This window comes from Lipotes vexillifer, unplaced genomic scaffold, assembly GCF_000442215.2.
Source record: "Lipotes vexillifer unplaced genomic scaffold, Lipotes_vexillifer_v1.1 scaffold447, whole genome shotgun sequence".
Classification (NCBI taxonomy): domain Eukaryota; kingdom Metazoa; phylum Chordata; class Mammalia; order Artiodactyla; family Lipotidae; genus Lipotes; species Lipotes vexillifer.
Window position 1 is genome coordinate 1,762,263 of NW_006786302.1, and position 25,989 is coordinate 1,788,251.

A 25,989-nucleotide genomic window follows, 5' to 3' on the forward strand; every position below is an offset into this window, starting at 1 on the left:
TCAGAGTATAATTGCTTTACAATGATGTGTTAGTTTCTGCTTTATAACAAAGTGAATCAGCTATACATATACATATGTCCCCATATCTCCTCCGTCTTGCGTAATACTGAAAGGGATTTAGGCATTGAATGGGTAACTGAACAGATTGATTTTTAAGATGCCTTTTGGTCCCCAGATACACTTCCTTAGGTGAGAATTCAACAGGGAAGGCAGGGAACCACGGCTGGCCCATTTTCTCTGATGCTGGACGATGTGAAAGGGCCGAGTCCCTCTCCCTGTCTGCCTCTCCCCACGACAGGGAGGACCAGACATGACAATGTGCTCAGAACCTGGGGTACCCCTGAGCAGCGAGGAAACTATGGGGAGGCTGTTATTCCCGCAAAACAAAATGATGAAAATGTCCACTGGGTAGAGACAGCACCTTTGTCAGGCAGTTTTCTCTCAATTTCACAGAGTTAGAAGAGGCGGCCCTGACAAGGACTGGAGAGCTGGTTCTTAATAGCATTACAGCAGGACAGTGAGGCATCACCAAGGATGGGACTGCAATTGTTCTTTAGAGTATGAGTTTCCCCGTAAGAGAGGCTCCGAGTCCTCAGGACAAAACCCCCGGTTCCAGGCAGAGCTCGGCACCAGGTGTCCAGGTGTTAAAGAAACTGCTAACCCATCTTTTTCAACTTAATGAGACAACCATAACGGCCAAATCTGCAAGAAAATGATCTTAATGGGTTAAATGCAGCTTTTTAGAAAAGCAAGAGCATCTTCAAACACGCGTGCATTTCAATTTGAGCAAGCCTGAAAAAAGTCCTGATAGTTATTTAAATTAGACTTCCAACCTTCTTTCTGCAGCGGACTAACTCTAGGACTTCTAAATGAGCAGTAATTTGCCAGCAAAAAAGATACATATTAAGTCTTTCAGAAAGAGTTTTGCAATAATCAGAGCAATGATTGAAAGAAATTGAGGTCTGGGCAGTTAGCAGCGCTGGGAGCAAATTAATCCCATTTTGGAGCCACTCTGAGGGCAGGGGCCAAGAGAAGATACAGAAGAGCCATTCGCCCCCTCCTTAGCCATACGGGTGGGGATTAAACCGCACTTTCATTTCTTTAATAGAGAAAATAGTCCGTCTTGCTCCACTTTCAAATATGCCCATTTGTAAGATACCGGTTGAAATTCTTACCACTGGGATCACTAATAGTATCAGCAGAGCCAGGGGTAATTTTGCTTAAAACATTTCCTGTAATCTAAATCCAATAATAATTGAATACCTCAACAAATCTACTTTCTGGAGCCCATGTATTTTTTAATTTTAATAACTAAGATGGTACTGACCTTTGATTTCTATCCCATAACCAAGCTAACACAAATATTTATCAACTTGGAATACTGAACCAGAAGTTCTTACTTATGTTATCATATACTGTGAATATCTGTTGACATGTATTCTTCAACTGGCTAATGGGTATACAGAGAGCCAAAGTAACATATTATTCGAACACATGATAGTCTTATAGGCATATTCAAGTAAAGAATTTGATTACAAAAATTTAGAACCTCATTCTGATATTTAGACATAGTTCAATATATGTTTACAATACATGAATAATATTTAACAACCTGTGTTTAAATTTTAGTTAAAAGTTCATCCAAATAATATAGGATATATAAAATGAATGCAGTAATTAGAAATGCCAAAAAAAAAAAAAAGAAATACCAATGAAATTAGAAGTTCTTTAGTCTTAAAATCTGTTGACAGGACTAATCTACCCACATCAAACTAAGGAGCCTGATGCTGACTGACATCTCCTGTTGGGTTAAAGGTTTGGGTTTGCAAGGCCAGGACTTGACCCTGTTTACTTCAAAACTGTGATAACAGCACTTGACCATGAGGAAGATGGCAGAACCTACCGAGTTGTCCATAATCTAAGAGGCAAGGCTAGTTAAACATCAACAAGGCTAAGAACGTCACTTTTCCCCAATCAATATGCCTTAAAACATAAAACTCTTTTCTGAAAACGTAGTTGAAAGAAGATAAAGGCGCAAGATAAAGGTTAAAAGCCCTGTAGATCTGAATTTGAATTGTTAATACGATCTCAGGACAGGCTTTATTCTTAAATGTGTGTATGTGCGCATACGTATATATCCCAGCTCCATAGGATGGGAAGATCCAGAAACAATAACGAGTAGGAATAAGCACCTCTGTGATCAGATTGTAAGTTCTAATTACCAGTTCCCCTTGAAAAAGAACCAGGGCTCCTTGGAGAAACGGCCAATTCTAGGTCATTAAGATGGAAAATACAAGCCTGGAACATACGGTTACAACACAAAGCAAGAAAGCCATCGAGATGGTCCAGGGCAGGTAAGCCCCACTGTTTAGGGGCGGAAGATCTGAGCAGCAATAAAGATAATAAGTACGATGGATCAAAACTCATCAAATGTGTTTATATCCACAGGTTGATGATGACAATGATGACATCAATGACAATAATACTAAATAACCCCTTTGGTCACTTGTGAACTACCAGTGAGCTACCTCACTATTTTTGACAATTTGCTTAAAAGGACAAAAATACCAAGTATCAATACCACCTTCCCTTTACGATTTATATACCAGGATACCCAAATGGGTGATAATGGGAGTGCTTTTTTCTTTTTAGAAATATTCTAGTGACTAAACAAAGAAGGACTGAGAATGGGACAGTTCTGCAACCCTGAATGAATTAATGACCCTAGGAATGATCATCAGTGGCTGATAACATCACAAAAGGAGACATAAGTTGCAAGAAACACAGCAGTCAGAAGAACACGTTAAATGACGCTACCGTACGGCAATAAGCAAAACTCAAAATATGGGAGGACTGTGCAGGACAAACCCACTTTCCACAATAACGACCATCACAAATGGAGGGAAATGAACAGGGAGCCTAAAGATAAAAAGGACTTAAGACATTCACCACCCAATTGCAAAGTGTGAACTTTACTGCAATCACAAATGAAATAACTGCTAAAAGAAATAAAGTTACAAGACAGCCAAGGATATATGAACACTGTTTTCGCAGGGCATACACGGTGATTATTCTATTTTTTTTTAAGAGCTCTTATCTTTTAGAGCAGGGGTTTGAGGCTAAGTCCATCCTGCCACCTGTTTTGTACAGCTCGCAAGCTCAGAATGTTTTTTACATTTTTTAAATGATTGAAAAAAAATCAAAAGAAGAATAGTATTTTGTGACAATGAAAATGACATGAAAGTCAAAGTTCAGTGTGCACACATAAAGCTGTATGGAAAACAGCCACATTCAACCATTTTTGTGTTGTCTGTGGCTGCTTTCCTGCTACAATGGCAGAGATGAAGAGCTATAACTAAGACTCTGCCCTACAAAATTTACTATCCGGCCCTTCGCAAAAAAAGTTTGCCAACTCCTGTTTTAGAAAACATTTACAAGTTACATGATATGATGACTAAGACTGCTTCAAAATCATCAGAGGGGGAGCAGGTGGACACACAGAGGAAGTAACTGGTCACATATTGTTGGTTTTGAAGTTGGATGCTGGGTATATTGAGTTCATGACATCATTCTCTCTACCTCTGTATACATTTATAATTTCTATAATAAAAATAAAAATAGGAGCTTGGGATGAATATATACACACTACTATCTATGAAATAGATAACCAACAAGGACTTACTGTGTAGCACAGAGAACTATATTCAGTATTTAAAAAGAAAAGAAAAAATAAAAATAAAGAAAATAATTCTAAGCAATTAGAAGGAAATCTCTCGTTTTTGTATTTTTGAACGACTACTTTAACCATCATAATTTCCCCAGGAAAAATAGATGGTTTTGCTGCTGGCTTATAAATACTCCAAAGCTATAGGAATCAAAGAACCATTTTGTCCAGGTGTCATTCACCTCCTGCAAAAGCATCAAGTCACTATATGGTAAAGATGCCACCACAGTAGATGAAAAAATGCAATTTGGGAAAGGGGAGCAATATGCCAGGGGTAGCAGCCCCAAGGTGCAGCAATATTTGAATAACTATTATAATAATCATACACCCAGACATGGAAAGTGTATACTACACTATTCTTGAATGAAAGCAATCATCAGCTTCTAAACCATCAGGATAAACAGAAACTCCATTAGTTTGTCACTTGTCCTTTGTGCTTAGTGGACATCACTTCTTATCACAGAAAAAACATAATTTTCTTTTTATCCTTTTTTTTTTTTTCTTTTTTCTTTTTTTGCGGAACGCGGGCCTCTCACTGTTGTGGCCTCTCCCGTTGCGGAGCACAGGCTCCGGACGCGCAGGCTCAGCGGCCATGGCTCATGGGCCCAGCCACTCCGCGGCACATGGGATCTTCCCAGACCGGGGCACGAACCCATGCCCCCTGCATTGGCAGGAGGACTCTCAACCACTGCGCCACCAGGGAAGCCCTCTCTTTTTTTTAAAATAAATTTATTTATTTATTTATCTATCTATCTATCTTTGGCTGTGTTGGGTCCTCGTTGCTGCACGCGGGCTTTCTCTAGTTGCGGCGAACGGGGGCTACTCTTCGTGGCGGTGCGCAGGCTTCTCATTGCCGTGGCTTCTCTTGTTGCAGAGCACAGGCTCTAGGCATGCGGGCTTCAGCAGTTGTAGCACACAGGCTCAGTAGTCGTGGCTCACGGGCCCTAGAGTGCAGGCTCAGTAGTTGTGGTGCACGGGCTTAGTTGCTCTGCGGCATGTGGGATCTTCCTGGACCAGGGCTCGAGCCTGTGTCCCCTGCATTGGCAGGTGGATTCTTAACCACTGCGCTACCAGGGAAGTCCAAACATAATTTTCTTACACTTGGACAATAGCCAATTCCCTTTGCTTTGAACAAAGGGAATGAAGGGTGGCTTTTTTATACGTAGGAGAGATGCAGATGAGAATAACGACCTGCTTTATGATTTCAAAGTTCATCCTCTATAGGAACCACTTGACTGCCACCGTGTGCCTGTCTCAGAGGTCTCTGGCCTTATCCCAAACTGGGTCCCTCTAGGACTACAAGTGGCACGCTTTGCTTTCCATTCCATTTCTCTGGTCCTAAAGACATTTTTGAAATCAAAACCCATCAAAAATTGTCGTGTTTCTTCCCTCTCTCTTTTCTAGGTACATAATTCCAGATTACCAGACTGAAAATCTCCTAGAACTTTCAAGGTTACCTAAAGCAGATATGTTTACCTCCTAGCTGAAACATTTTCCATTTTTTCTCTTCCCCTTCCAAAAAGAAGAGACAGAAGAGGAAAAAACCAGAGATTCTAACAGTGTCCAAACTCTCCAGGACCCTCACTCCAAGGCCTGCAACACTAACAGGAGACAAAAGAGACAGTGTTTAGTATTCTCAGCCCTCAACCACGGGAATTCCAGAGCAGGGCTTTCTCCACCTTCCCTTCTCGTGACACAGCTGTGGATTCTTGGAAGCAATAGAAACGAATGAACCTTTTGATGAATATGAGAAAAGAAACAGAAGAAATGCTTTTACAGGATGTGTGGTTCTTGGGTCCAAAGCAAGCAGTCCTTAAGGCTAGCAGTTGATGCCTTTCTCTTCTGTCCTCCAAAATGAACCATCCTGACCTGCAGTTTTCACAGTACAGTTTCACAGCCTGGCCCAGAGGCCTTCAGACTGCAGTGGAGGAAAACAGTCCAGCTGCTCCTGCTGCAACCTCCTCAAAGCACCAGCTGTTTACACCTTTTCTGACTGAGACAGGTAATATCACAGAGTAAAATTCATTAATTAATTTCTCTCAGAATCCCCTTAGATATGTCCTACTCTTTCATCCATGTAAAACAAATCTTTAACTTTAAACGAAGGTAATCCAAAATCACATAAGTTAAAAGATATGGTATATGCTTTCTGCTGGTGGTTTCAGGCTGAATGTTCAACAGTATATCATATATGTGGATATTTAACTGACTAAATAATGGATGTGATTTCAACCACTCAAAATTTTAAGGAGCCAGTGGTTCCTATGGCAACTGAAGACGGTCCTCTTTGTGTCTTCCTGGTATTTTCTTTTTAAAATTTATTTATTTTATTTACGTTTATTTTTTGCCTGCATTGGGTCTTCATTGCTGTGCACGGGCTTTCTCTAGTTGTGGCGAGCAGGGGCTACTCTTTGTTGCAGTGCACAGGCTTCTCATTGTGGTGGCTTTTTTTGTTGTGGAGCATAGGCTCTGGGTGCGTGGGCTTCAGTAGTTGTGGCACATGGGCTCAGTAGTTGTGGCTCTCAGGCTCAGTAGTTGTGGCACACAGGCTTAGTTGTTCCACAGTATGTGGGATCTTCCCGACCAGGACTCGAACCCGTGTCCCCAGCATTGGCAGGCAGATTCTTAACCACTGCGCCACCAGGGAAGCCCCTGGTATTTTCTATGACAGTAAGTGATGTTAAATTTATGCTTTGATATATAGGGCCTAAAAACACCCATGTTAGGTTTGATAAGGGAGCCATAATTTTACTCCTTTTCAAATCATTTTATGGCTTTTATATATAATTACAAAATGGTTCTGATATACAGCTGTGATGTTTTTCCCACAGAATCTGTGAAGGAAACTAAAAACCACCGAGAAAGGTTGACCAAATATACACATTCCACAACACAGAAGCCAAGGCAATAGTACACACACATGCATAAAATTTTCATTTTAAATGTCAATAAAAGGTATCACTTAAATTACTATATGATGTTTACGAATCCATGAAGAAATGTTTGGGCCTTTGTGCTATGCGAGAGGCATTACAGTTAAGGACATAGAGTCTAGACTTAGATGGCTTGGTTCAAAACCCAGACCTTGTTACTAGCAATGTGCAAATGGAAAAACCACTGAAACTTCCTGAGGCCCATTTTCTTCTTCCATAAATGGGCACATAAAAGAGTTCTCCTTGGGATCATTTAAGGGAAAAAATGGCTAAACACACCCTAGCAGAGTACTCAGCAAACAGTGGGACTCAGCAAAAGGAGCTATAATTATTTTATTTCAAACACATCTGTTGAAGCTAGTAATGTAAATATTATTAATACAATGTACATATTCATTCATGAACCAATTTATAAAGGTCAGAGGAGCTATGAGAATCATTTTAAGTTACCAAAGTCTCAGGATTTTCCTTTTTCTCTCAAAAAGGTCTAAAATTATCCGAGCTCAGAAAAGCAATGTGAGAAACTTATTAGACTGGTGAAAATGCCTCTTTCACCACTGTATAGGTCATACCCAGTTAAGAGGAACGATATAGCAAACTCTCAGTAGAAAACAATGCCACTCGGCCAGTAACTAAAAAAAAAAATTAATCCCAAGTGAATATTATTTTTCAAAGAGCAAGCTTCCCAAATTAAAAGCTCATATTGAATTATATTCCATACCAAATAAATGAGTGGGTGGGGTTATTCATCAATTACTATGACACAGGTCTGCTGTCATGGTGAGAACTCAAGAGGACCAGCTTTATTAGACCTATATTTCTATTACCATTTACTGAGGTCCAATGGCAAGAAATTTTTTTTTGAAGGGGAAATGAAAGAACAAAAATTTACAATAGAGAATTAAAAAAGCCTAGGGAAAGGTTACAAGAAATGAAGGAAAAGTGATGATGTATAGATCACATTTTCTTCTAAAATTATTCAAACTCTGCATGATACTTGCTGTATGTTCTGAAACAGCAGAAAAGACACCACCGGATTCCATCCAGCCCTCTTCTCATCAAACACCATCCCTCTGAAGATGAACCACAGACCTAAAAGAAGCATTCCAAAAAGACAGTTTGTGCCTGTTTTCCTGGTCCAACTATGCGCCTTTGGGACTCACCTGCAGGAGACACCTGGTCGTTCAGGCATCTGTAAGCCATGAGCCATGAGCAGGTTTACTGAAGATTTGTTATGTGACAGGTACCCTTCTAGATGCTGGGGTGCACCAGTGTTTTTAAGAGTGTACCTCAGAGTAATGCCATCTGATTTCCTTTTCTATTTCTGTGAATTGATGCACGTTATGAAGTCATTTTAAAATGCTATTCTGGTACCTTACTTCTAATAAACACCAAGGGATGTTTGCTAAAAGAAAACAACTCAAATTGTATTGTGCTATAATGGTTCCAAAGTTAATGCAGATATTTTCATAGTAAATCTGAGAATATTTGGTTAAAAGGATAATATTTGAAATTCAAGGTCACTCAGTGAAGAAAAATGTCCAAGTGACAAAACTTACTAATTTATACATAAGCAAAAATATTTTTACATATAATTGACTTTCACTAGCAAAATGGAATTATCTATAATAAATATAATAATTGGATAGATGACTGTGTTAAATTTTTCTACCTCTTCTGAGCTGGTTTTCTCATTAATAAAATGAGGAATTTAATTTCAAGATTGTTCCAAATTCAGAAGTTACATAATTTTGTGATTCTAAAAAGTGGGCCATTTAAAAATGATGGGGCCTCTAAGATCTGTTGAGAGAAAAGTATGATTTTCCAGCTTTCCTTCACCAGCTTCTATTCACCCAACAGGCACTTGTCAATCCCGGGTTTTATCAAAGCCTCCATCTGTCTACCTTTGAAAAGGCATCTCCACTGCCTCCTTGTTTTCTGCCATTTGTCCTGAGGGCTGAAGCGCCTTCATTTCCACCCACTTCTGAGTTTGATGTGGTAGCTGAGTGCTGTAGATTAAATGTTTGCATCCCCGCCAAATTCATATGATGAGACCTGCTCCCCAGTGTGATTGTACTGGAGGTGGGGCTTTTGGAAGGTATTTAGGTTTAGATCAGGTCGTGAGAGTGGAGCCCCCATGACGGGATTAGGGCCCTTATAAGGGGATGAAGAGCCCAGAGGATGCAAGTGACGACGCAGCAAGAGGGTGGCAGTCTGCAAACCGGGAGCTGGTCCCCTCCAAGAACATGCACGCTGGCCCGTGATCTTAGACTGCCAGCCTCCAGAACTGTGAGAAATAAATATTTGTTGTTTAAGCCCCTCAGTCTATGGCATTTTTGTTACAGTGGCCCGAGCTGACTAAGATATGGAGTAAAAAGAGTAAGGAATTGGACTTCCTGGTGGTGCAGTGGTTGAGAATCCTCCTGCCAATGCAGGGGACACGGGTTCGAGTCCTGGTCTGGGAAGATCCCACATGCCGTAGAGCAACTAAGCCCATGAGACGCAACTACTGAGCCTGTGTTCTAGAGCCCATGAGCCACAACTACTGAAGCCCGTGTGCCACAACTACTGAAGCCCACGCGCCTAGAGCCCGTGCTCCACAACAAGAGAAGCCACCGTAATGAGAAGTCCACACACCACAATGAAGAATAGCCCCCGCTTGCTGCAACTAGAGAAAGCCCGCACGCAGCAACGAAGACCCAATGCAGCCAAAAATAAATAAATAAATAAGTAAATTTTATTTTTAAAAAAAGAAAAGAGTAAGGAATGGAAAAGCCTCTACAATGTATCAAAAATGAATTAAAGGGCAGAAATTACAAAAGTGCCCCAAACTGGACCAGAGGCAGAAGAGGGCAAAGTGGGCTGTATTCCTTGGAAAAGAATGTGCACACACCATCTTCAGATTTACCAGTGTCGATATCAGCTTTGGTGATTCACTGAAAAGCTGAAAGAGGCATTATAAATATTAATTCCCAAGAGAAACAAGCCTATGGCAGAAAATAAAATTTTAAATACTTCAGAAAGAACGATAGTAATTGTAATACAATAATATGTGGCTTAAAGGGTCAATGACTGTATAAAAATGTGTAACTCAGAAACTGCCCATCAGCAAATAACATTTAAGTATAAAAAAAGAACATCTAAAATTCTATTTTCTCTTCTCAGTATCTTAAATATAAACATACTCTAAGATATTTCAAAATGTAGGCTCCACAGTGACCAGAAAGTTGATAATACCAAGAAATACATGGTCCTGTTTTGGGTGCTTGAATTGTTTTACGAACACGTTTCATTTGAGTGTATCCCATGGTTACAGCCCAGGTGGACGCAAAGATCACCATATCTGATAGCACGCAGCAAGTATCCTCAGCAGATTCAATGCACATCAGTTTTTTACTACATAAAAATAGTTTGATAGATGCTGTCTTCCTCCTGCACACTGTCTGGAAGGTCTTTTAGGTACTTTGCAGCTACGATAATGGAGGTTCATGAGCTGTGTTTTATTTCCTTGTTCTGCATTCTAGAAAGACCGATTCCACGTGGACAATAACCTGTGTGGCCCATGGATGAGATGGAGAAAATGGAAGCAGATGGGACACATCTGCTAACCATAAACATTTCTTCATTAGTGTCATCCTCAGATTTATGTGTGCTATGTGTTTGTGAAAGACTCTGACATTGATCATACTTAATCTATATTTTTAAACAATCAAACCACTGGCCATTTTTCATAGATGTGGATCAAGATGTACATGTAATACAGATGGACGTTTTTGTTGTTGTTGTCGTCAAGCTGCCTCCTGGATGTAAATTATGTAGTAATGTCAGTTACATCCAAATCCTTCTAACAAAGTAGTAAGGGCATATTACCTATTCACCTAGCTCGGGATAGGAGAAGCCAGCACAGCAGAGTGGAATTAATCAGTGGTGAAGTAAAAGTGAAGAAACACGGGCGTGCTATTCCAAGCTATGCCATTCACCTTTTTTTTTTTTTTTTTTTTTTGGGGGGTGATATGTTGTCAGAAGACTTGAGAGTTCTTACCCTTCACCCAGCAATTATACTTTTAGAAAATGTACCCAGATGAATAACCTGGGTGTCGGGTTTTAGCTAGGGGACGTCAATTGCTGTATAGCACATAAGTTTAAAAATAGGAATTGTTCATATCAGAGACTAAGAGATCAGATTAATGGAATGCATTCCTCCCTGAAGCCACGCCCACCCCATCCCTGCAACACAAAGTAGCGTGAGTGTCATGGATTAGTTTACATCAGCAGATAGTAGACAATTAGAGACTCAGATCTTTACTGTTATCATTCCAGATTAGAGCCAGTGTGCACTACCCCCAAGCTCTGCCAGTTCCCAAGCCAACCAAAGGTAAGATATGTTTTCAACCCTCAGGGAAGGGTTGGTCTGCTGACAATGAGGGGCAGGCGGACCCTCAACCACTGCGCCACCAGGGAAGCCCTGCCATTTATCTTTTTGAAACTCGCCAATCCTGCACCTCAAAAGCCTCATCTATAAAAAAGAAGTACAAAACCATGGGATACACCATGAAACTCCACACAGTGCCTACAGTAGGACTCAAAAGACTGTAATGCAAATGATTGTAAATGATCACACTTCACAGTATCAATGTTCCTCCAATAAAGGATGTATTATTTATTTCTAAATCTTGACTTACTATTGGGAAGATTCAAATGATAGAAAAACCTAAACATTTTTTTAATTCAGTATTCTGCCTGAATCTTAGAATTATTTTGAGGATCCAAGCGAGTTCAGATGCAGGAAAGCATTTTTTTTTTTGCGGTACGCGGGCCTCTCACTGTTGTGGTCTCTCCCGTTGTGGAGCACAGGCTCCGGATGCACAGGCTCAGCGGCCATGGCTCACGGGCCCAGCCGCTCCGCAGCATGTGGGATCTTCCCAGGCCGGGGCACGAACCCGTGTCCCCTGCATCGGCAGGCGGACTCTCAACCACTGCGCCACCAGGGAAGCCCAGGAAAGCATTTTTGAAAGTGTTAGAACATTCAGGTAGGAAGGAAGAAAAGTCCGTAGTCATACCTCCAAGACTAGAGAGGCCTGGTCTAGTTTTCCAGGTCTGCTTCTCCCCACAACTTGTAAAGAATTGCCTGAAGCAAAGGGCCAGGGCACAGGCAAGAGAGTAGAAGGACTCTGTGAAACCATCCCCTGCCACAAATCCCGATGGCTGCTGGAAACCATCTCACACAACACAGGTTAATAGAAGCCATCCTTGCAAGCGAAAGACCCTTGTCTTATTTCATCAGCTGCTAACGAAATAAACATCTCCCCGCAGAATGCCTATCCAAACACAGGAAATAAATTATTGAACACTAAAACTATTCTAACATCACAAAGACTCACAAACCACATAGCAGGCTGAGTCCAGGACAAACTCCGTGTCACTTAGAATTTCAAAGTCATCCCAGTTCTGTCTTACCCTCAGTCCCTTCTTGGCACGACCCTTCTTGAAAGCTGCAGGACAATATGCAGTCATTGATGATAAGAAGGGCAAGAGAAGACGCAGTAATTGACAAAGAGAGGCAGTAATGGATTGATTGGGAGACAATCTATCAACACTATGATTAAATTTAATAGAATGAAACAAGACAGACCTGGTAGGTGGGAAATTCATCATGAGAGTCAGATTGAGGCTACCCCAGATCAATTAAATCAGAATCCGGTGTAGACCACACTTTTTTTTAACTCTCCATGTGATTCTATAGAGGAATCAGCATTGGGAATTCTGCTTTTAGACCTAATGCAGAATCTAATTCTGCAATTAGACCCTTTTTGCAAACTGGTAGCTAGCTTTCTCCTTACAGCATGATGGATTCTCTAAAACAAAGTCTCCCACTTCGTAAGAGGAAGGAGTTAAAGATCCCAACCCCAAGGAAGTGCTCAAGTGTAAGCAGGACCCTCCCAAGGCCAGGATATTTACAAAAACAAAAAACGAAACTGTATTTTCAACTTGCCTGTAAATTCCTGCGAATGTCTGACTGCTGAGACAAAAGCTTAGTCTTTTTATTGTAGTCTCTCAAATAACATTAAAACAAATATCAGGGACAAAAAAAAAAAAAATGCTTTCCATGAAAAATTAAGATTTCTGGCGATAAATCAAAGATGACGAGGGTAGTTTCATTTTTTCATTATTTATTTTAAAAAATTTGGGGGGGGGGTTTCCCTGGTGGCGCAGTGGTTGAGAGTCCACCTGCCGATGCAGGGGACACGGGTTCGTGCCCCGGTCCGGGAGGATCCCACATGCCGCGGAGCGGCTGGGCCCATGAGCCATGGCCTCTGAGCCTGCGCGTCCAGAGCCTGTGCTCCGCAACGGGAGAGGCCACGACAGTGAGAGGCCCGCGTACCGCAAAACAAACAAAAACAACAACAAAAAATTGGGGGGGGGGTATTTTCATTTTTAAAAGGAAGGTAAGGCATTGTGAAAAATGCCAATTAAAAACGTCTGTCTCATCAATTACCATACATACATATGTAGCCAAACTTGATCAAATGTAATACGAAACAAGCACTAACTAAAAAAAGAATTCTCAAGCTCTAACATCAAGAAGCTAAAATAACTGGGACATGGGATAAAAAAAATTTTGAATACCGAAGACCAGGGTCAAGCACATTTTTCACATGCTGCAAAAATCTCTTAAAGTAGTGATTACAAAATTTTTAGAGCGAAGGAAACAGTAAAGATGAATTTGGACCTAGAGATTGTCATAGTGAATGAAGTAAGTCAGAGAGAGAAAGATAAATATATGATATCGTTAATACGTGGAATCTAAAAAAATTGTACAAATGAACTTATTTACAAAACAAAAGTAGAGTTGTAGCTGTAGAAATCTTACGGTTACCAAGGGGGAAATGGGGGGGAGGGATAAACTGGGAGATTGGGATTGACATATACGCAGTACTATATATAAAATAGATAACCAACAAGGACCTACTATATAGCACAGGGAACTCTACTCAGTACTCTGTAATGACCTATATGGGAAAAGAATCTAAAAAAGAGTGGATATATGTATATGAATAACTGAATCACTTTGCTATACAACTGAAACTAACACAACATTGTAAATCAACTATACACCAATAACAAGCTAATAAAAAAAATAAAAGCACTCGGAAAAACAGAAAAAAAAAGATGAATTTGGTACATACCATTTCGGTCCTCTGCACACATTCCTCTCTCCTGGCCTGGGGACTCTCTCATGGGGACAGTAGGATATGAGAAAAGAGAGTGACATCAGGGCAGAAGGTGGAGGATTGTGTGCAGAGGACCCCAAAGCATTTAAGAAGCCTCCTTCAGAATGTATTCCCCATTTGTCAACACATCGCCGAGTGATCTTGGGATAGCACATCTGGCTGTTTTTCATTTCCCCCAGAAATGGAGTTAGAAAAGTGACCACTGACTTCAGCTGTGATGATTAAAAGGAATACGAGATTTAAAAATAATAGAGCGTCAGGCAAATGTGACACGTGACAATTGTTACTACGCGGCAGAAGGAGACACATGATAGGTGGAGAGTGACATATACCAAGGAAAATTCGGCACGCGTGGAACAGAAGCCCAAGTGGAACGCAACAGGCGCAGAGAAGGGTTAGAACATAACGCAGCTCAGTCGCAAATTAAAATAAGTAAATAACCAACCAAACCAAAACAAAACCCACAATAGAATCTGTAAGGAAAGGGGGGTAAAATCAACACAAGTCAAGGTGGAGAACAAGCAGCCTATATATCAATGCGCAACAAGAAGCGATAAGAATAAAACTGGAGAATTCTACGGGGGAAACCAAACTCAGAGTCTAAAGAAGTGGGGGGTATGCTGGTTAGGGGGGACAGGTCACGTACTCCCGCTCATTTGGTCAGAATTCCTGAAACCCTTGATCTGTCCATGAAACTACTAGCCGTGCAAAATACAGATGGTGGAGTTTGAAAGACAATAAAACGAGACACACAAGTTATGATGACCCTAAAAAAAGTCTGCTTAAGTGCTCAAAGGTAAAAGGTGTGCTATTAATTTATAAGTTTAGGCTTATTGCCGCGGAAATGAAAATTACAGAAAGGCCTATAAACTTGTGTGTGTGTGTGTGTGTGTGTGCAGGTTTTGGGGATTTTTTCCAGAGGAAGAGTGGGGGAAAGGTACTGTATTTTGGACTCCAACATACTGCTCCAAAAGTAATTTGGTAAAACCAGATCTTCCAAATGAGATGGCTAAGCAGAAGCAAAGGGAAAAACCAGAAATTCACAACAGTTTGTGAAGAGCAACACTGAGCTTGTCTAGAGCTCTCTGTAATCTGGCTACTTACTGCGGAAGACGGAAAGAACTGGGGAAAGTGCTCAGAGCATCCATCTCCCGTAGGGGCCTGACACTGACCCGATCTCTGGGGCGCTCCCCAGGGGACACGCACTCTGCCCGCTGGACTCTCTCCGAACCATGAAAGTGAGTTACCGTACCTGTAACCAGAGCCTGTCGCCGGCCACAGTCCTGCCGATGGCACTGCACTGGAAGGCGGCAAACTGGCCCGCGTTGACCTCCACGTTCTGAATCCGCAGGAAGTGAGGCGTTCTGGCTGCACAAAGAGAAAGAATTAAACAGGTTAAAAGTGGAGATCTGAACTCATAGGTGTCTTTTTTAATCTATCTGCAATTTCCGGCCTTTCCCTTTTGTTTACCTTTGAAGGAAAGAATGCCTTTGCTTCTAAGAGCTTTAAAGATTTCATTAGGATTGTAAAAGAGATTCTGGAAGGCTCTGGTGTGTTCTGCAACAGCCGGGCATTCTGGGATAGAACCAGGCCGAAAGAAGATACTTTATTGTCCCTGCTGTGCAAATAATCATAGCTCAGCAGCCCTCTTGTAATAACAGACCTGTATTAATAAAGATTATACTGAGGCCTAATTGATGTTTTGAACAAAAACATATTAGATATTTATACTAGCAACATGAAAAGAACAGTAAGAAGTTAAATGCTGCTGCCAAGGAAACTTTTTAAGCCAAGTACAGAGCTGTGAGTAATATATATTTTAATACAACTCATTGGTATGCAGCATTACTCGTGTAATATTTCCCAGCTACCAAAAATACTATCCCCATAGACAGATTCTGTGAAATTATGTTGGGACTGCTATAGCACGGCGGTGTTGGCGGATCCTGATTTCCAATTCGAGAAGAAAGAATGATTCCAACTGCTAAACAGCATTAAGTCTCATAACATACATCGTCCATAGGGGACAGCTGTTTAAATAAAGGATCACTCTGTTTGACCTGAGAAGCACAGACCCATTTCCACAGCACACTGAAAATGCGTGTCAGGACCTGGAGTGACAGGTCAGGAATGAAATTTTATGATAACTTCTAATTTTAGGAAAACATTCTCTTATCAAAACAAGGAGAGAGAGAGAGAGCAGCAAGAGGTGGGGTGGGGGGAGGTGAGGGAGTAGAAAATAGGATGCCACTGTTTTCTGGGAGGGATGGATAAACCAGGATGACAGCTAGAAGGCATTCTTTATGCCTTGTCAACCTCCCCCCAGTGCCAAGGTGCTCTGGACCACGTGCATCTAGACACTTTCAAAGAATGGTACCCCACTCCTGGGTACCCAAAGATGATAAACAAGCACTATGGTTAGCCTGTAAAAAACGTAATTAGGAGTGGAAATGAATTACTATCCAAGAACAAAGAAAAATGCATTTTAATACCAGTAACACAGAGGAAACCCCCATTACTAATTTGGAGGCCACCAATAACTCAGACAATGCATTCATGATGCCTGCCATGCAAAATGTCCTAAGTAACTTCTAAAGAACCAGTATAACTCTGGGTCATTGTTTCTAATACTATTATATTCACTTAAAACTCTGTAAACTATTTCTCATTAACTTAATCAAATTCCCCTTGGTCAAGAATAACAGCATTCTATGGTTTTAAAGATCTGTGTAAAAAGTCCCTGCATCAAATTTCTCTTCTACTCGCTGTTCCCAAGAAGCTGGAAGACCCACTGCTTTTAGAAAATGGAAAAAGGTAACGTTCTTTTTGAGCATTTCAGGGGCCAGAAACTTTTCCATTGATGACTCACACATGTTCTGTGAGGAAGGTATTTTTTCCATTTTACTTGTGGGTACTTGGCTACTAAGCATCAGACGCAGAGTGGAAACTTTGGTCTAGCCAGTTCCAAAGCTCAGGCTCCGCCCATCAGGCCACACTGCCTCGGCGAGCCTTGCAGCCCGGTGTCTGCCTTCCCCATGCTCTCATCCCACCAGGTATGGCTCCCAGTCTAACTGCTGGAATTCCAGCTACTTTCAAGGACCTTCTCCAACGCTTTTCCTTCCATAAAGCTTCCATGGATTCCCTTAGCTTGCTGTTAGACCCTTGAGATAACACATGTCCTCCGTCAGGACATCTCACTGATGTTACCCTCTCCTGTCCATCTCATGGCCTCCTAACTCTGCTTGCCTCTGGCTGCAGGTCACTATAACACATTGGGTCTCTAACACGGAGTGTTGGGTGTGTAGCCATCTTTCATGACAACTTGGGTTAAGGGGGTGTTATACCTGCGGCTGCTGGTCTGCAGTGACACCGCACGTGGTTAAGCGCAGGGTCAGTTCGGAGCTTATGCTGGAGGGCTCTTAATTATTTTGAGTATCACCCCTGCTGTATCCTCCCATAGTTAGCATTGTTAGAATACTTTTGACACAAATTGCTGAACTGCTTTCCTTAGAGCATATGACAATTGGCATTTCTACCAGCAGAGTAGGAGAGTACTGTTTTTACCACGCCCTCAAAAATGCTAAGTGTTCATTTCTGTAATCTTTCTGGAGAATCTGATTAAATATATGTGCTCTGCTTCATCAGCTTACTTAACAATAATAAATAACAGGAATATCAGAATTGTCACTGGTTCTGCTACAGGTCTGTCCATCCATAGTAAGTCCGCCCTGGAAGGTCTTTTTCCTAAGGGCCCTGCTTCTAGCAATGGCTACTGAACCAAAGAGAAAGACATAGCAAAGCTCATTTATCAATACAATTTGCTAATTGTATTAGGAGTTCTATTAGAATATAACTTACATTTTTAATTTGGTGGCCAAAGATAGGATTGTGTGACAGTATTTCTTTACCCCCATCCTTATTAAGACATGCTGCCCAGAATGAGGGCTATCCCTTCTCCTTTAGAATGGATTTGATGTTCAATACGGTTTTCTCAAAGATACCAGGGCTTATTACTTGCACAGTAAGGTTAAGAGTCTAAGGAATTGATACCTCTGTTCAAATTGTATTTGGGGAGGGTTCTTCTCTGAACAGATTGGCTGTGTTCAGTTTGGGAAATAGTGTTTCTTGGTTGAGAAGAAGACTGCCAGAAAAAAAAAAATAGTCTGGCTAAAATAATAAAGCCATACCTCCAATGGAAACCAGATGAAAAGTGTAAACACTTTTATCAGCAAAGTATCCTTTTCAAGCAAGAGAATTAATTGAATTAATTAATTCATCCACCAGGGTGAATAAGACAAAGGGGCTATGGAATTCTATGTTCCAGATCAGTTTCCTCCAAGATCATGAAGGTTAAAATTTCTACTGGTGACATTTGTAAGTTTTTTCAATAAACATTAAAGGCATACATAATCATTCCAGAGGTTTAAGGTGCCTGGATTCTCCCTACCTAGTGCTGTAAACCCTACAACTGTTTTCTGTGCAGCATAATATGTGTTCAAGCTCAGGCTCTTACTACCTTTGAATAGAAGCAAAAATTCTTCAACCCAAGCCTTAGTGGATTTTTTTTTTAATTTGAAAAATAAGGATTTAAAAATAGTACTTATTTCATAGGGTTGGGATAAAGATTAAACAAGATGCTGCCAGGAGGAGGTATTCTGTGTGCCTGGTACTTAGCCTCAAAAATGTTCATTATTATTTAAAATAATGGATCTATCACTGGAAACTGGAAAAGACCCCAAGAAAAAGAGCTCCACAGCCAGAAAAGTTTCAATTCCACGCTCAGCTGCGTGCTCTGAACCTTGCCAAACTAATTGTAACACAGGTAGAGCACCATTACAGTGGAAAATTTCAATCTATCCCATACTCAGGAAGAAAAATTCTCTCTTTCTCTCTAGATTTATAGGCCCATTTGTCTCCTGGATACCCTTTCAAAATGCTATGCCAGTTTTTTTCTAAAATCTGCAGGAGTTCTAAAAACTAAATATCTTCCATGAATACTAAGAGGTTTTTGAGTACAACTCTCCTATTTTTTCATTTCTGCCATATTCTTTTGTTTCTTACTAAGAAAACTGTTTTCAAAAGAATAGAGGTTTTCGGGTATTAATTGACCTCACATCAGCATTTGATCCCAAAGCTAGGAATTATCATTGACCAGGATGCAAATCTTTTTGTAGATGTCTCATATTATTTATTCTTCAAAGCCTGCACCAAAACACTAACAACAAAATCAGAGAACGGTAATTTGCAACATCAAAGTGCAAACGGAAATGGACAAAAGTGGACTGTGCCCTGACCCCTTTGCATTTTCATTTACATTTTAATGTAATGGCACAGGTTGAGATGGGCTGCAGCCATGCCCGCCCGCCAGAATGCACCGTCAATGCTTCTCTCTATTTGTGTAGCACATCATCACAAAGAAGAGAGCCAACTTCTGCTAAAAAGAACAGGCGGGACTGCCTGAAAACAATCTATTTTGCAAACATTTTTTTAACTTTTAAAATGGACACTGCTAAGTTATCACATCTAAGAAATCAACCAATTTAGCCACTTAGAGTTAAAATCTGCAGCTAATACATTCTAGTGGGCCAATCAGGATGTAGGCCTAGTAATAATAATAATAACAGCTAACATTTATTGGGCTCTTAGAATGTGCTAAGCCCTGTTCTAAGTTCATTATGTACATTAACTCATTTAATCCCTACATTTACCTTGTGAGGAGACCATTATCATTATTATTCTCCACTACGTGAGCAAGTTTATAGGGCCACAGGGGCCAAGAAACTCTTGTGAGCAGGAAGCTCTTAACATGGTTGAAGACAAAACTACTTTTGTTTTGCTTGAGAGGTAAGAATGGATCTTAATGGAATAATTTGTCAAGGGAAAAACAGAATCAACATCCTTATCATAGAAAAATAAGCTAGGCACTGTGTACAAATAACTTTTATTAGTCACCCATCTCTTGAAGAAGAATGATAGTCCACTGGAGAAAAAGCCAAGCTAAGTTCCCATGTGTAAAATGAAGAGAAAAACAAATACCGTATATTAACGCATATATGTGGAATCTGAAAAACTGGTGTAGACATCTTATTTACAAAGCAGAAATAGAGACATAGATGTACAGAACAAACGAATGTATACCAAGGGGGAAGGTGGGGTTGGGATGAATTGGGAGATCGGGATTGACACATATACACTATTGATACTATGTATAAAATACATAACTAATGAGAACCTACTGTATAGCACAGGGAACTCTACTCAATGCTCTGTGGTGACCTAAATGGGAAGGAAATCCAAAAAAAGAGGGGTATATGTATACATATGACTGATTCACTTTGCTGTACGGTAGAAACTAACACAACATTGTAAAGCAACTATACTCCAATGAAACTTTTTTAAAAATAAAAATAAATAAAATGATAAACTCAAATAAACTCAATTCTGAGTTCTGTGCGTCTCTCAACCAAAGCACATGGGTCAGTTTTTATTCAACAAACATAATTCAGAAAACAGTTCCAATTTTTTATATGTCTCTGTTATTCTTATTTTAATCACACTGTTTAATGTCTTCATAAAAATTTAAATTTGAAAGTAGGCAAGCAATGTTTGAGTTTGCAAATAAATATGAGTGAAAAAATAATTTTGTTTTATAAAATAAGAATAAATTTGAACCTAGGATGCCATATTATGAACTCAGCATTTCTTAAATGTTTAAAGAAATTGCTGACTTATTTCATATTGCAAAGTAGTAATACAGAAATGTCCTGGATTTTTGTATTCATTTTATCCTATATATGGCACATAGGTTTATGAGGGTTTTTGCAATCTTTTTCATTATAATATTTTTTTTAATTGGCAGAAAAACAATGAGGCATTATTCTGTGTAATTTTTAGATTTCAGAATTCAAGGCATCATATATGCAAATAACTTCATATTTAAGGTGTTATATGACAACGTATAACAAAGACTGTACAGTGTAACCCAGCGAGATTTATCCTGGGAGTGCTAGATTGATTTAACATCCAAAAATCAATCAGTATAACACACCCCACCAATAGGATAAAAGATAAAAGCCACACGATAATCTGATAAATAACGGAGTTCAGGAAATGCTACCCAAAATATGGCACCTTTGCACACTGAATAAATTAAGCTGAAGGAGTTCAAGAAAACAGCAGTAGCAAGAAGGTCACTCTGACCTTCCCTTCCCTTATCCCCTAAACAGGCCATAAAACCCTCACGTGAGAGGTGCCCTCCCTGCACCAGAAGAAAGGAGCTTTCTTATCTCCAAAGACAAAAGTTCACCAAGAAGAATCAACGCTCGCATCTTATTTGTCTTCCTCCGTTTGCCACACTTGCTGTACAATCTCTATCATATCATATTCCTCCATGAATGTCTGCTCTTCACGAGAACCAGCATAAATATACCAGGTCTGTTTCTGCAGGTCTCCATTTACTTACGAGGCTCCCATGTCACATAAAACATACATTAAATGTATCTGTATGCTTTACTCCCATGAAACTGTCTTTGTCAGTTTCATTTTCAGACCCAGTCAGAGACCCTAAGAGGGTCAAGGAGAACTTTTTCCTCTCCTACATACATAAAGGAAAAGCATTTGCTAAAACCCAACACCCTTTCATGATTGATTTTTTTAAAATACCCAACAAAGTAGGAATAAAAGAGAATGTCTTTCCTGATAATGAGCATCTATGAAAAACCCAAACCCACAGCTAACATCATACTGAACGGCTGGAAGCCTCCCTCCTAAGACAGGAACATGACAAGGATGTCTTCTCTCCATTTGTACTCAACATTGTACTGGAGGTTCTAGCCACAGCAATTAGGCAAGAAAAGGAATAAAAGGCACCCAGATTGAAAAACAGGATATAAAACTAACTCGACCTAAAGATGACATGGGTCTTGAAAATTCTAAGGATCCACAAAAAACAATTAGAGTTTATAATAAGTAAGCTCAACAGGGTCTCAGGATACAAAATCAATATACAAAAGTCAATTGTGTTTCTATACACTTGCAATGAACAATCCAAAAAAGAAATTAAGAAAACAATTCCATTTACAGTAGTATCAAAATAAAACACAAAGGAATAGATTTAACAAAAAAAGTATAAGGAAAGAAGTTCAGTTAGTACCCTGAATACTGCAAACACTATTGAAGGAACTTTTAGAAGACCCAAGTAAAAGGAAAAACATCCCATGTTCCCATGCACTTTGAGTGGATGAATTGAATGATATGTGATGTTAAAATGCTGCATGGCTTACAAGATATAAAAATACATATCAGCACCACAAGGTAATCATAGTAATACCCACCTATGCATAAGTTACAACCTACTTAAAAACAGGAGACAATATTTCGAAGCTGAAAAAAATCCTTCTTTATTGTTTCTCCTGCTAAGATTATTGAACCAAATTCAAAATATAGTTTTAGCATGTGTACCAAATACAAAAATTATCTATCTTCATTAGAAGTGGTCTGAAGCCACTGCACAGCCATCTCCACATTTCAAGTTGATCTGGCATCTTACTGTCACTACGTGAAAATCAATTTTATGAGCAACTGTATACACTTAACGGAAGAGCTATTTTTTTAAAAAAACGTCATAATGTCTACTCATAAACCTATATGATTCCAAACAGGACCCTTTAGAGTGAAGTAAATAAAATTCAGCAGTTTTGCATCTTTTGGGAAAGCATAGTTTTGGACATGAAATACTTATGTTTCTTCACGATGTAAATTTAATGAACATCATCAGCATTTCAAAATAATTGATTATTATTTAGAAATCTTGATAGGAAAGCCCTTAGAATACAAACTGTAAAGCTTTCCATTTTAAGACGAAACGACTGCCTTCTTTAAAATCTTTATTTGCATGTTTTCCCCATAAATTTAGCGATTCAGGAAAAAAATAACTACAGAAAGGCCATCATCAAAACCATTTAAAGCTCACAGTTCAACACGTTGTTGTAGCATCCATCACCTTGGGACAGAGCCTGTTTTGTGATTCTGTATCTCCTAACAGCAGTTTGCAAAGCCAATTAAGTATCAGCACCCGTATTCTCCAAAGGAGAGACATAAACTCCATTTCTATGGCTGCAGGCAGCTGGGCTTGGAAAGAATGCACAAAACTGCAGGAGACACATTTCAGGAAGGCTCTGATAGTAGGAAAAGCATTAAGTCTTCCTCTCTTACTGAAGGCAATGACTCAGATCCTGCGGGATGGGAGGGGCTACACCTGAGGAGCTATTTTGTTGGCCAGTGGCCACCACACCTATACCCAGGGCAGCATCGACACCTGCCTTGTGGTGAGGTTTGCTCTGGGAAATGGAGTGCTCAGCCCATAGTAGGACTACAGTATTACTGTCTGACTTTTTACCTCCCAGTAAGAGGTGAATCAGAGGCCCTGAATATTCATGCACATTAGATCTCATGGCACTTTTCAAAGCCCGAGGCTATGACTCTGAGAATTTGGCCAAGTTCCAACTCAGGTAATTATGTTCTGCTTCCTAATTTGCCCTGCGGTTCCCATTAGGTACGGCATTGTTCATTTTCTTGCCTTTTCAGAAAAAAAGGGGCAGAAATTCTTTTTGAACTCGCCAGTCCTGCTGACAGAATAAAAGGCCAAGCGCCGTGCCACAAAAGTAACGTCTGCCTTAGTAATGAACAAGATGACTGCTGAGCTTGAACTTGGACCACCAGGTAAAGATCTCAGAGAGGAGAACCCCTCTGGATGGAATCAGACAACAGTGTCATGAGAGCCCATCAGATACCAACCACCCAGGCTTCTCTGAAACCACCACAGGGAGTGATCATGGCGCCAATCTCTCAATCCATGCAGTAAAAGCAGACACTCCTGCGTGTGTTGGTATTTCTAATATCAGTGTAGATATAACCATTCTCTCATGAATTTGGGTGGGGACCTTCAGCAGAGATCTAGAATCGTCTGAATGAGCCAATTTCTCTTTTATGCCAGGGATCCTAAAACATAAAGCAGGCTGCCATCCCTGGGATGGTCGAAGATTTAATGTCTGACAATATCAATTTGGGGCAAGGATATAGGGCAAATGAAACGTCCGTGCATTGCTGGTGGGCATATAAACTGGTCAGGTATTTTTCATAGCATCTAGTAAAACTAAAAATGTTTCTACCCTACCGCTCAGCAATTCTGCCTTGAAGAATACACCTCGCCCAAGCTCTCACACACTGCATGCAGAGGTGCGCACACACACACGGATGTTCACGGCAACCACGTTTGCCATAGAGGAAAACTGGGCTGAGGGGGACTAAACGTTCATAGAGGAAAAGAAAAAATAGAATGTAGTATATTCGTAGGATACAATCTCATGGATTGACCTATATACAATGCTAAGTGTGGAAAAAAAGAATACAGAGTAATTTGTACAGTTCACTACAATTCATCACAATTTACAAAAGGCAAACATAACTGTCTTACTTTTTGTGAACATGTAGTGATTATGGGAAACTCAGTGCACGTACACACACACACACACACACACACACACGTATGCAAGAACATCCACATGCACACAGGCACACATGCAGACACACACATGCACACACATATGCACGTGCCCACACAAGCACGCATGCTGGTACACCTAAGCACACACACAGACACCCACATTTGCAGACTTTTGCTTGCTCAGCTCCCAAAGCTCTATGCTGGGTTTGGATGTGGATATTCCCTTAGTCCTTATTCCTGGTTTTCACTTTAAAGACATTTAGATATGTACAATGACACCACACATGATGCACATGTTTTTGAACTTCTGGGCTAGCACAGCACCACCCAGAGGCCCATCAGGGACTCTCTTGAGTAGGACGGCCTCCCCCAGGTTTTAGTTCCTTCTCTTATCCATAACATAAAAACACCCCCAACCATGTCCCCGGATGATTAGAAGCTGAGGTAACTTACTACATGGATGTCCTAACACCTTCACTTCATCAATGGCAAGGTAGCCTTGATGTCCAGAAGTTACGACTTCAAAAATCACCTGGAAAGTTAAGAAAGGTTTTCATTATTCACTCATTTTGTCAACTTTTACCAAATATTTCCTACATGTAAGATATGTAGTTTCAACCATTCATTGATGTTTTCCAAAAATATTAATGGAACGCCCAATATCTGCCAGTCAGTGTTCCGGGTTCTAAAACTACAAAAACAACTAAGACTCAAACCCAGTTTTCAGGGACATGAACGGCGGTGGGTCAGACAGCACTGTACCTCAAGAACTCACCTCATAAAAGTGGGGCAGGGTACCATGGTTAAGAAGTGACACGTGGAAGACAGAGGCTGAGTCATTTTCCAGAGGCGATAAGATTTAAATTGCTTTAAGATGACATATCTTCTGGTCAACTTCTTTGAGGAAACTCTAGCACCAGACTGAACCACGTGGGGCCCTAGGTTTTATACAACTAATATATACAATTAAAATTTTAAACATATTATGAAAGAAGAGGACAGGATACTAGAAGAACATATACCAGATGGCCTCCCATGGGGAAGTGGCGTTTGAGCTGAGAGCTGAAGGTGAATGAGCTAACGGTGTGAAGAGGATAAGCCACCTTCCGGGGCATGCAAAGGCCCTGAGGTGGACGTGACGGTGGCCATGAAGAGGAGGCTGCGATCCGCAGCTATAAAGGCTCGGAGCTGTGACCCGGCTCGGAGATCCCAGGAAACACAGCACATTAGTAACACAGAGAAGAGACTACACTAGCTGAAATTCAAATGGCAGAGTCTCAATTAGGAGGAGAAGGATATAAAAATCTGTGCGGTGGCAAAATCAAGAGGCCTTTATGACTGTCTGGTCCTGGGAGAAGCAGGACAATAGAAGAAGGGCAACACGCTCTGAGGTTCTCAGAATGACGTTTTTGAGATGGTGGAGCCACTTCAGAGAAATTGAGGCTAAAGGGGATAAAAGAGCCAGTAACCAAGTTATCAGTGCTCTTAACATGACTGTCTAAAGGTGTCTGTTGTCAGGCTAGCGTTAATGATAAAAGGTCCACATGACATTATTTTCACCTCCATTTCTACACAGCAGGAAACTGTGTCACCAGG

General features: G+C 40.4%; 1 protein-coding gene across 1 annotated transcript in view; it reads right to left on the reverse strand.

Moving 5' to 3' along the window:
* PTPRM (protein tyrosine phosphatase receptor type M) overlaps window positions 1-25,989 on the reverse strand; it is a 594,672-nt gene that overhangs the window by 449,209 nt on the left and 119,474 nt on the right. Inside the window, 2 exon segments of the mRNA XM_007458456.1 lie at window positions 15,142-15,257; window positions 24,847-24,925. Of these exon segments, the coding sequence (XP_007458518.1) occupies window positions 15,142-15,257; window positions 24,847-24,925 (195 nt within the window).